The sequence below is a fragment of the Galendromus occidentalis genome, unplaced genomic scaffold (assembly GCF_000255335.2).
Source record: "Galendromus occidentalis unplaced genomic scaffold, Mocc_1.1 scf7180000077435, whole genome shotgun sequence".
Classification (NCBI taxonomy): Eukaryota; Metazoa; Arthropoda; class Arachnida; order Mesostigmata; family Phytoseiidae; genus Galendromus; species Galendromus occidentalis.
Window position 1 is genome coordinate 412,593 of NW_003805423.1, and position 11,535 is coordinate 424,127.

The window sequence follows — 11,535 nt, forward strand, 5'->3', positions numbered from 1 at the left end:
ATCCCCAGCGGAAATGCCGACGTCGATCGCAGGTTCCTGTGGGAGTTCGATGCGTGAAAGAATTGAAAGGCTGCTCCTCCCACGGTAAGAGGTCCATTCTAATCATCTATCCGGCATTACCATACTGGCTCAGAATACTCCATCGAATCGGTGGATTCGGCGACGAAAGAGTGAGGCGTCAGACGGAAGTTCCTTGGCAAGTTCTTCGAATTCGGAATCAGTCTGCATAGGGATATCGGGGCCAGTGCTTGATACCGAAAATTGCGTCTTCGAGGGCCATGGCTCTGTCGGCCCTCGCGACCTCTTCACGGGGGTCGGGGTATCATGGATGATTCAAATTTGCAATCCGAGCGAGAATTTTCGGGGAATTGAACTGGTCATTCGGGCTCAACGCCGAGGGAGGTGGTAGGGTGCCAAGTTCGGTTTCGAGTAGAGGAGTAGTAGAAGTCTGTCTCTCGCTCTTTCTCACGGTGCTCGTGGTCCGAATCGACCCTAGATAGCTGAGCATCCACGCAAAGAATGTAAGAATGTGTGCCTTAGTCTGTCTGACACTCGGCGTGTCTGCCTTCCCTGGCGCCCTGTCGGGTTACAGTTGGATGTGCGTGGACAACGTCTGTCAGCAATTGGATCGGTGGCCAAGTGAACAGTGCTCAAGCGGTCAGCCGGAGGCTAGCAGCAAGCTCCCAGCGCGCGAACGCGCCATTGGGAATAGCAAGCTCGATCCGCTGCAGACTGAAAAGAGTTTGGCTCACACTCTCGCACAAGAAGCTCATCGTCAACATCGCCGCCGCTATCAGCGTCCGACAGCACGATACAAAACGGAAGAAAATCATTTTGACGTAGCAGAGAGCGATTCGACGTCGTGCAGCTAGCGAACGAAAGCTCTGTCGGCCTCTCCGATGCTTCGGACGTGTTCTCTTCCTGCGGGTCCAATCGCTCGTTCGCTTGAGAAATTCGTCATCGAGGAAGACACGATGACATTGTTGACAATTTCCTTCTCCCTCTGCGAAAGACCACCACCGAGTGTCGCCATCGCCACTCGCGTTGCTGGTTTTACGACATTTACAATTGACGACGATCTTTTACGTTAAGCAGTCAGTCTGTCTGTATATCCCGTCTATCCGTCCGTCTGTCTGTCTCTGGCTTCCTCGTGTGGGTCTAAGAGCGTGTTTCTGTTTGTGTATTTTGGCGTCCTCCTTCTTTTACGTAAGCGGCTGGGCGAGAGTACCGTTTGTGCCGTTACCCGGCCTTCAACACTGCGCAGCCTTTGCATCCACGCTAATCATGTGCATTACCATCGATCGGAAGCAGCCGATTACAATCGTTCCGTCGGTCTGTGTTATGCAGGCGTTGATGTAACTTCAAAATTTAGTGAAATCTGTGTTTTCGTTTATTCGATTCACCAGTCGGAGTTCGATTTTATTAAGCAACACTGGCATTCGTCCTCGTATTCCCAGAACTCCGAAGGCCGAGAACTCCGAAAAACGCTTAGGAGTTGAATCTTCCGTGCGAAGGTCAGCCACGGTACTCCGGCTTCCAATTAATTAAAAATAATCGGGATGCGGCGATTAGTCGATAAAACACGCGCTCTGGCCGACATTGGGTCGTCAATGAGCCGACTGCGAGTTTCAGTTGACTAGGCGTCGGACTTTATGTCGAAAGTCGGTCCGCCGGCACGACGGAGCCCTCATGTGGAGTCGTGACCTCAGTCTGCCTTTCCGCCTTCGTCGGACGTCGTTGTCTCGTGCAATCTTCACGTGGTGATACTCATGAACCGCTTAGATCCGCGAAGAAAAGGACTGGGATTTTCTATCACGATAGCTGATAATATTCTCGAAGCGCTCTTGTCGTAGCTTCTAAGACAGAAATTGAAGAAAAAACGCTTTTCGTTTCAGGTGACAGCGAACCCTGAGCCGATGCTCGCGCATTCCCCAGCCACACTCGGACGGCTGAAACGAGACGCTTAGCGGAAACTCGCTCAAGAGACGTGTCGGTGAAACGTATCGCACAAAAGTGTCATCATTTGACCGCAAGTTGAGGCGGCCGCTGAATGCCTCCTGAAAACGAAGTCAGCCGATAGATGGTAGTGTTTCTTTCACGGCATCAATTCTGGACAAAGGCTCTCGAAAACAATGGTCATGATGAGCAGCAGGATTCGATGGGTCTCGCCAGCTGCTGCAAGGAGGATGCAATGAGTACGCCTGCAGGAAGCCTCGGGCTGGGGGGCGCATGAATCATCCTGCTTCCCCCCCTCCCGCCAATGAAGATGCCACCCGCTGTCAGCCAGCTACCCAGCAGCAGCCGCCGCAACTACAAACGCCGCCGCCCCCGCAGCAACAGTCGCAACAACAACAGCAACAGCAGCACTCTCAACAGACGGCCACAAAAATCAGACTCAGCGGTGAGTTTCCTCCGAGAACTCCAAAAGACTGGAAGGAGATCAGAAGAGTTCTCGTAGGCATCGGAAGTCAATAGACGGAGCTCGGCTCACGAAGCGGTATTGTTCCAATGTTTATGTTCTGAGACTCAAAGTCAGCTGGCAGTCGATCGAGCAGAGAAATGCAGTACATACATACCTATGTAGTTTCCGAGAGTTTCGCGGCCTCGACCTCACTTTAAGTGTTCCTCGATATCCGAGTCGATGGCGTTAGTGACCGGCCGGCCGACCGACCGAGAGACTCTCTGTCGGTGAGAACGTGAGTGTTATGAAAAGTCAAACAAGACCAGGCAGATGAATATTTATGTCTGACTCGGTCAGGCTATCACATAAACAACATTGACCTCCTCCATTCCAATTCGAAATCAGTCAACTGGCATCGGAGAGATCTTTCATCATAGATCAGTAACGGCGAATTCCAATGCAGCACCGAGTGCTTTGAATCACGTGTGTATGCTCTGTGTGGAATACCCTTGAATGATAATAATTGCATCTATCAGGAGAGCCTGGAATCTGTGGTAGTCGAAGGTGTGCGGAGACCGGCTTCTCGTATTTGAAAACAAGCTCACTTCGTTTCGTCAGCAGGAGAGTCACTCATAAGAGCGACCAATCCTGAATCAATCTCTGTGGCTGCCTGCGGGCAGCGCCAGAATGTCGGATGACACGTTACGCTCCAGAGAGCCAGCTGAAGGCTCATCGGATTGGAGGGATTCCCAGACTCAACCCGAGACGCATTCGAACTGCAATAATTATTATGAGAGACGGACCCGATCTTCGGTGATTGGGTTTTGAGATATGTTGGGCTCATCTTTTATGTCCGCTCCCGATCAGGCGTCTATCGGATATTAGATCCACCGATCGATGGGTGGTATGTCTAATCTCTGAGCCAGCAGCGATCGTCGTCAAGTCGGCGATGTGTTTCCCACATTTGAGCACAGCGGCCCCGGTCATAATTAACTACAGTTACGCAAATAAAGTCCGAAATTCTGGTTTTCGGCAATCAGCATCGATCGTCTGCTCCTCGCACCCTTCGGTCCGTCGGTTCGGGAGATCTCTCCTTATGTGTCCGCGTGGCCTTGGGAGCCCATCATGTCTGAGAACGGTCCATGCGACAGACCTTTCGTATACGAAAATACTTTCTGAACGAAATCTGGTATCAGTTCTTTTTTTCTCTGCTTCACACCTCTAGTAGGGTTTTCCATTCTGCTCGGAACCTCTCCTCCGCATGCAATATGCTCTTTTTGCTTTCTCTCGTTGGAGCGATGAACCATTTTCTTCACATCAGTGATTGACCGATGGGTCATGGCGGAAATCTGTGATAGCTCTGGCAGGGGAAATATCGTAGATTGAACCGATCGCTCGTGTTCGTGGATACTTGCTCCCCTCGGATGCATCACGAGCGGGAACCCTGCTGAAATACTGCTCCTCCGTTCTATTCATTCCAAGATCGCAGCTGTCATCAACGATGCCAGAACAAGGAGCTTTCAGCGAAAGACAGAAACTCATGTCAGGCGAACGGGCAGCGGCCGCCTGGCGACCACACCGTGTTGATCTATTCATCCATGGATCTTTGTCCGGATCCATCGTCCCCTACGCTAGGTGCAATGCTGCTGTCGTGGAGACTGCTGAGTCAGACGTCGCTGCTCGCAGCGTAACTGGTTTGTGTTGTTGGGCGACCGAGCCATGTGTTCCGTCTGTCGTCCCCATGCTCGTCCCGCCGGCGCGGCGTCCGTCATTCGTTGGCTGACTGTTCACAGGATTCGCTCTGGCCGTTGCCCTGGGGCTCCCTCTTTCAAGAGCACAGCTGACAAACTAAAAAAGAAAGACAGACAAATCACCGACGCAAGTGGTGGCGTATCCATGGCAGAAAATGGCTTACTGTGGAGCGCCCTGAAGCTTGAAAATTTCATTCGAACCACGAAGATCTTTTGAATTCCGGAGCTCGGTCGACGCTCGAAGTTGAGGACCCCGATTGATTCACATCGATGCGTCGAGCCGGGATGAATCTCGATCTCATTATCGCAGGCGAGTTTCTGATCTGTGTTTTTTTTCTTTGCAGTGTTGTGTGCCAAGGGTCTTCTGAAAAAGGATTTCTTTCGGCTCCCAGACCCCTTCTGTAAGGTGTCCGTGGAAACCTGCGGAGAAGCGGTCCAGGACTACTCAACCGAACCGCGCCGGGCGACGCTGGACCCCAAATGGCAACAGAATTTCGATTTGTATCTGAAGAAGAACGATTCTGTGAGTACCGATCAGCGGATGGAAGTTCCCTGGAGAGAGATTCTACTGGGATCCCGGGTGATCAACAGAGAGACAGAGTTTTGAACCTCATCGGGACATTAGGAACTCCGCTGCGATGACACATGATGTCGAACTTAGTGAGCAAAGTCGTTCTCGAGTCTGATTCCCGGCCAAGTGCGGAACCAGTACGGAAGCGAATCCAAGTTGACTCATGTAGTCAGACGTTTGACCGAGTCTTTCACGTTAGGAGGGGAGGAGTTAGTGCGCAAGTTTGAAGGTCGAGAGATCTTTTGGACCTGACACAACATCACTATGACATCTTCTGGACGCTTTTGGATGGGGCAACCGTTCGCTGCGAAAGGCTTCGAGCCGCCGAGTGGCTCCCGTGAAACAAGTGGTGGCCGTCGTGAACTGTCTATTGAATTTAAATTTCGCTTTTGATAACTAGAAGTCATCTTAGTGAAAGCTCGGCGTGACGCACACACATTTGGAGATGGAACTGACTGGTCTCACTGGCCTGTGAGACTTGCATTTTTGTCGCGCCGCGACCATCGGATCGGCCGGAACGCATCATGGTCTAACATTTCGTCAAAAGAGAACAACACGGAAAACCGGCGGATTTGACTCGGGAACATGGAGGAAGCGGAACAACTCGTTTAGCGGAAACACTTTCCTAACGTTCGACATCATCTTTTCCCTTCAACAGATCACTATTTCGATCTGGAACCACAGAAAAATCGGCTTCAAGAAAGAATCTGCGGCGTTCCTCGGCTGCATCCGACTCAAGCCGAACATGATCCAACAGCTGCGTGACGCTGGATGTAAGGGTTTTCGAATATCTGGGAAATCATTCGTATTGGAATAAATCTTGCATTTTTTCGAACTCTAGAATAATGACCGCGACTTTCAGATCAACGATTAGACCTATCCCGGAGCTATCCATCGGAAGAATCACCCTCTGTGGATGCAGTCAAAGGTCAGCTCGTGATTTCGTTGGCGTCCCGTGGAGCTCACACTCTGGCAACGCCTCACAGTCAGCTACATCGAGACGTGCTCAGCCTACCAGCGCCGAATCAACAGCTGTGTTCCAACAGCTGTAATCAAACTCAGCTGATGAACAGCCCACTCAGCAGCAATCAACACATCAACAACAACAACATCGTCCACAGTAGTCCGAACAACCTTAACAGTAATAATAACAACAACAACAATAGCAACATCAACAACAACTCAGTACCCCCGCCGGGTAGCGGGGATAACCAGGAAAACACTCAGCCGAACGCTGTAAGGACAATATCGATCATAAAAATGCTTCAGGGGGGAACTGAAGAGAAAATCTGATAACTCTAGATCAGCTATCACACTTTGGAATCTCTCCAAGAAAGCCCCTAACGGAGATGTTTCTGTTTCAAACCACAGGTCGCCTCTCCGGGAGACAGCGGAGACCTACCCGAAGGTTGGGAGCGACGGCTTACCTTGACAGGGCGAGAATACTTTGTGAATCACGCCACCAGATCGACGCAATGGGCACGACCCGTTAATCCCGCCTACGAACAGACTCCTCCGCGGAGAGAACGTGAGAGTCGGAGGAGGTCTACCCGTCACCGTAATTATTTGAGCAGGAATCAACTGCATCGGAATATTCCCGCGACAACTGAGCTGCCTGAAGGCTATGGTGGGTGCCGAAGCGCTTTCAAAACGGCTTAAGACTCCGACGATTCCGGAAGTGACCTCTAATCAGACTTCTCGTATCGTTACAGAGCTTCGTACCACAGAGCACGGTCAAGTGTACTTTTACAACACTCAAAACGGCCAAGTGTCTTGGCATGATCCTCGAGTTCCTCGCGAGGTTCCCCGCAACGTCGATTTGGGACCTTTGCCAAGTGGATGGGAAGTGCGTCTTACAGCTTCCGGGAAACAGTACTTCGTAGATCATAACAACAGAACAACTCAATTCACCGATCCCCGTCTCATGGTTGGAAACAATCGACTGGCGGCTCCCACCCCACGAAGGTCAGTGGATATTCAAAGAATTCGCCAAAAATCCTTCGATGTTCAATCAGGGGTTTGGGAGCTGATCTTCCCCAATTCGAACGATCGATTTCGGCAATGCATTCCTGGAATTCGTGATCGGTGCTGATGGTCGTCGATTCTATTTTCCAGCAGCAGAGGGGAGCGAAACTCAGATTCCATCATCAGAAGTCCCGAGAATCTCCCGACTTCTATGAATATTTCCGGGCTACCTCAATCCAACATGAACTCCCATCCCTCCCCTCAACCTTTGATTAGGTTGGTGGCCTTATCGTCGAGCTCATCAAAGGAATTATTGAGATCCAATGCGTCATAGGACGAGTCGCTAGGAATGAAGCTCGAATTCCCTCGATAGTAACGCGATTCCTCTTTTCAGTCAAAATCAAATCAATGGGAACAATCGTAGTAGCAGCTCTTTATCTCCTGTCGGAGTTTCACCGCGAAACAAGAAAGATGAGACGAAAGAAGTGGGTCTGTCTCGGAACTTCGGGAGGCACAATAGAGACCTTGTCACAAAACTCACCATGCTACGAAGAGATTTGCAGGCTTTTCAACCGCCAACTGGTGAGTTTCAGGAAATTCTCGTGCTAGGCTAATTCTAGGCTAATCGTCGGAGTACCGTCTGATAAATTCGGAGGTTTTCCCTTGTGTTGGAAGGTCACTCACCGTCTATTGGTTGGATTGTAGGTCACTGCCGCCTGGAGGTGTCTCGAGAGGACATCTTCGAGGAGTCTTACCGCCAGATTATGAAAATGCGAGCCAAAGATCTCCGTAAACGACTTCAAGTGAAGTTTCGCGGAGAAGAGGGGCTCGACTACGGAGGCCTAGCCCGAGAATGGCTTTACCTGCTCTCGCATGAGATGCTTAACCCCTATTATGGTCTTTTCCAATACACCCGAGAAGATATATTCACGCTACAAATCAACCCCGACTCTGCGGTCAACCCGGTGAGCATTCCTCATTGTCTAACCGTCATCCTCAGACCGGAGGTGCTATTCGTAGGTTTTTGTTCCCTCCCACCAAGCTCTGTTCAGAACTCTCTAATTTGGTGATCCCCGATTCTGCAGGAACACCTCTCGTACTTCCAATTCATCGGTCGGATCATCGGGTTAGCCGTGTTCCACGGATACTACATAGATGGAGGTTTCACACTGCCCTTCTACAAGCAGTTGCTGAACCAACCGATAACACTAGCCGATATTGAGGCTGTTGACATGCAACTCTACAACAGTCTCAAGTGGATTCTTGAGAATGATCTGAGCGACGGAGCATTCGATGAAACGTTTGCCGTCGAACACAATCAATACGGTCGAGTTGTTTTACACGAGTTAAAGCCTGGCGGAGCTCAAATCATGGTGACGGACGACAACAAGAAAGAGTGAGTTTATTCCCCCCGAGAACAGTAAACATATATTGCGGGGAGGAATGCGTGGTGATTCCTCCGTCTCCAGAAAGAAGAAATTAGTTTCGGAATGTTTCGAATCGGAGCTCACGCCCCAGGTCCGCTGCTGATCTAACCCGGGAATTTTGGTCGCAGGTACGTCCGTCTGTACGTCAACTGGCGCTTCATGCTCGGGATCGAACAGCAGTTTCTGGCTCTCCAAAAAGGTTTTAACGAATTGATACCGCAGGCTTTAGTGAAGGAGTTCGACGAGAGAGAACTCGAATTAGTCATTGGGGGTCTGGGGCATATCGACGTAGATGACTGGAAGAATAATACGCGCTTGAAGCACTGCGTTAGTAAAACTCCTCAAGTCGTTTGGTTCTGGGGCATTGTCGGAGGATACGACGAGGAGCAGCGCGCTCGACTGCTTCAGTTCGTGACAGGGTCGTCTCGTCTCCCTCTGCAAGGATTTTCGGCTTTACAAGGTTCGACTGGTGCGGTCGGACCAAGGCCGTTCACCCTTCATCTGGTGGCCGACGCCTGCACGGACAACCTTCCTAAGGCGCACACATGCTTCAATCGCATCGACATACCGCCTTACGAAAGCAAAGAAAAAATGAAAGACAAGATAACTCAAGCTATCGAGGAAACCTGTGGTTTCGCCATCGAATAATTCTAGAGTCCTTTTTCGCTTCTTACCTGTTGCTGCGACCTCAGTTCTCAATCACGTCATGCAAAGAGCACCTCAAAGGCTCGGTTTTCCGTCAGCGCAAGACCGTTCTTAATTTGCCTAGTCTGTACATACAACGAAAAAGACCAAGACCTTATAGGACACCAGCCGGATGGATATGATACGTTCGTGAACCTTAGGGTAGATGCTATGAACGAATATTTCGCGGAGAGAGAATGGATTGGGTCGCCGTAACGAAAGCAGAACATATCAAGTGCCTGCCGGCGAAAATTCGCGGAAGTCGCGGGGTATTCTCAAATCCCGAGCCCACGAATCCTAGATTCGAATCACATCACTAGACCGGGGAAGAAGCTCCTGCAGGAAACATATCTTCGCGAAGGTCTTGATTGTGGATCTTGATATCTGAGCGAGGATTCCCCATAGACGCTCTTCATCAAGTTATAGATTGGATGACTCAACCCGGAAGGGGAAGTCGGCGAAGAATGCGACGCCGGACGAAGAAGTAATGAGAACAATAAAAAAATAGCGCACTCGATAGTTAACATGGCTTCACACACGTGGCTCGGAGGCGCTGCATGCCTGCGAACCGCTTTCTCTCGAGACTGATAAATCAAACTCCAACCAATCAAAAGCATTTCCGTATGATTTCGACCGTGACATCGGATCGTTTATAGGTTTGTAATAAATGAAGACTGCGGTGATTGACATCATGACGAGTGAAAGGACGAAATTGTGTCTAGAAATGGTGTGTATATAGTACATTGCAAGCAAAGTGAGCAACTTTTTTTTCAATAAAGAAGATCTTGTTCATATCTCCGGCTCCTCTTTGCATCGCGTACGGCGTAGAACATCCGGGGTGAAATTATCATGAAGGCAGTGAAGGCAGATCCGGAGCGCCGAGGGCGGGCGTGAATATTCCGGGGATCACGCGGGCCGTCTCTCGCTCCTCGATGCTCACTCCATGCATTTCCCATGCACGAAGAAGTATTCGATACCCTTCCCCTTCATTTCCATCCAGTTCACCCCAGCCCTGCTGTCTCTATATGAGCCATATGTTGAATGAGTGAGAGAGATTGATTCCGGCTACGGTCAGAGAGCTACCCCGGGTACACAGCTCCGACAGTCTCGAGAGCCATTATCTCGATTCATCACAACTGGCGCGCGGAATCGGAACACTTTTCGGCCCATCTCGCGATGTTTCTTCGATCACTCTGGACTTCTCCATCATAACTCGTCTCCACGATCTGCGGAGCTCCGCGGAATGCTGAAGGCTCCCAGACTCGGTCTCAACGCCAGCCTTACATCAAAAAACAGACTCTGAATCAATGTCGAAGTTTGGGCTCCCACGCTCGGTTGGCTGGACTTGGGAGTACTTCGTGGCTTACCTTCATGAGTAGTTCGTCCGACAGTCAGCATTTTCATGGGATTCCGAGCATTTCCGGGGGCGCTATATATATATTCCCCGCAGGTATTTTCCCCAATAACACCTCTGCCTCTTAGGCAGCAGAATACATGAGGGTCTCCATTTGAATTCGAGTGCTAGTCAAGGTCATGGGATGTTCAGTCATCATTCATGAATTGGGGTAGATAGCCGATCGAGGAAAGAGGTGCACCCGGCGGATTGGATGGCTCTTGATGGTTGGCTGCCTGACATTTTCCTATTGGAGTCTCCCGCCAAGAACATACATTCCGGAATCGGCTGTCGACTCCCGGAAGGGAATGCTCATATCACATTGAATATCGGGGCCGGGCGCCACATCTCAGGTGCTCACAGTGCAGATCTTTCCCCCCGGTATACCTGCAAGTTCTACGTAGGAAGCCGAATCAAATTTTCCCGAGCTCGATTTCAATGCCCCGCAGTCCTCCCACCGAATCCTGGAGAGAGACTCTTCCAAGGCCGTCATCGTCGACCGATAGACGGCACAAGGAGCACCGGAGCAATAATACGCCTGAGAACATACAACGGTCATTGAAAAGTCACAGTCGACTCTTCCTTCGAATTTATCCAATCTCGAATTCAAGAGGAACTCCCAAGTTCTTCGCGGTGCCCCACCGGAGGGAGCCACGCGAGATCACGATTCGGAACTATTCAATCAGGGTTCCGTCAAGAATCCTCCCGTATAGAGACGTAAGAAACCCCTTCGTAGAAGACGACGATGACGACGATAAGTCCCTGTGAAAGAACGGCCGGTCGATGGCTGACCGAATCTGCTTCTTTCTTTCTTCGTTCCGTTTCTGAGATCCTGTGTTCACGCTTTCCTGCATCCGCTTCGGCTGCCGTTCGGCTAAGGATTTCTCGCTTCTTCCTTGCCTTCCAAATCCTTTAATAATATTGGCCTCATTTCCGCTCCTCTTGGACAAACGCGCTGCCGAGGAGCAAGGCGCAGCCGACGAGGAAGCCAACGGTCGCCTCACCAATTCAAGACGGCCTCGGCAAACGCTGTCTCCCGGCCTGCCTGCCAGGATGCTTCCGTGCCTGCCTCCATGCCTGCCCAGAAAACTCTACCGAGCGGAAAATATATCCTTTCGATGTTGCCTTCCATGATCGCCGCTCCGGGCTCGTTCGCTCGGGCCTTTCAAGAGAGCTACTCTATGGATATATCTTCTATGTAGGAAACAGCTTTCCCCGGGCTCTCGAATTGGCAAAGTACGGTCCTTCGCTGGTTCAGCGGCGAGGCTCGAAGCTGCTGCTGTCAGATTATCCCGACCGGCTGAGAAAATTCCCGTCGCAGTCGAGATGGAGCTCAATCGAAT

The 11,535-nt window shown here is 50.7% G+C and overlaps 1 protein-coding gene across 1 annotated transcript; it reads left to right on the forward strand.

Moving 5' to 3' along the window:
- The first annotated feature begins 2,229 nt into the window (after positions 1–2,229).
- Positions 2,230–9,589, forward strand: Smurf (SMAD specific E3 ubiquitin protein ligase). The gene is made up of 11 exons (XM_029111352.1): positions 2,230–2,401; positions 4,497–4,675; positions 5,382–5,496; positions 5,586–5,959; positions 6,095–6,350; positions 6,436–6,688; positions 6,842–6,964; positions 7,083–7,270; positions 7,394–7,653; positions 7,774–8,084; positions 8,244–9,589. Exons 1-11 carry the CDS (start codon positions 2,230–2,232, stop codon positions 8,761–8,763), a joined length of 2,751 nt encoding a protein of 916 aa, XP_028967185.1. The 3' UTR covers positions 8,764–9,589.
- The last annotated feature ends 1,946 nt before the right edge of the window (positions 9,590–11,535 follow it).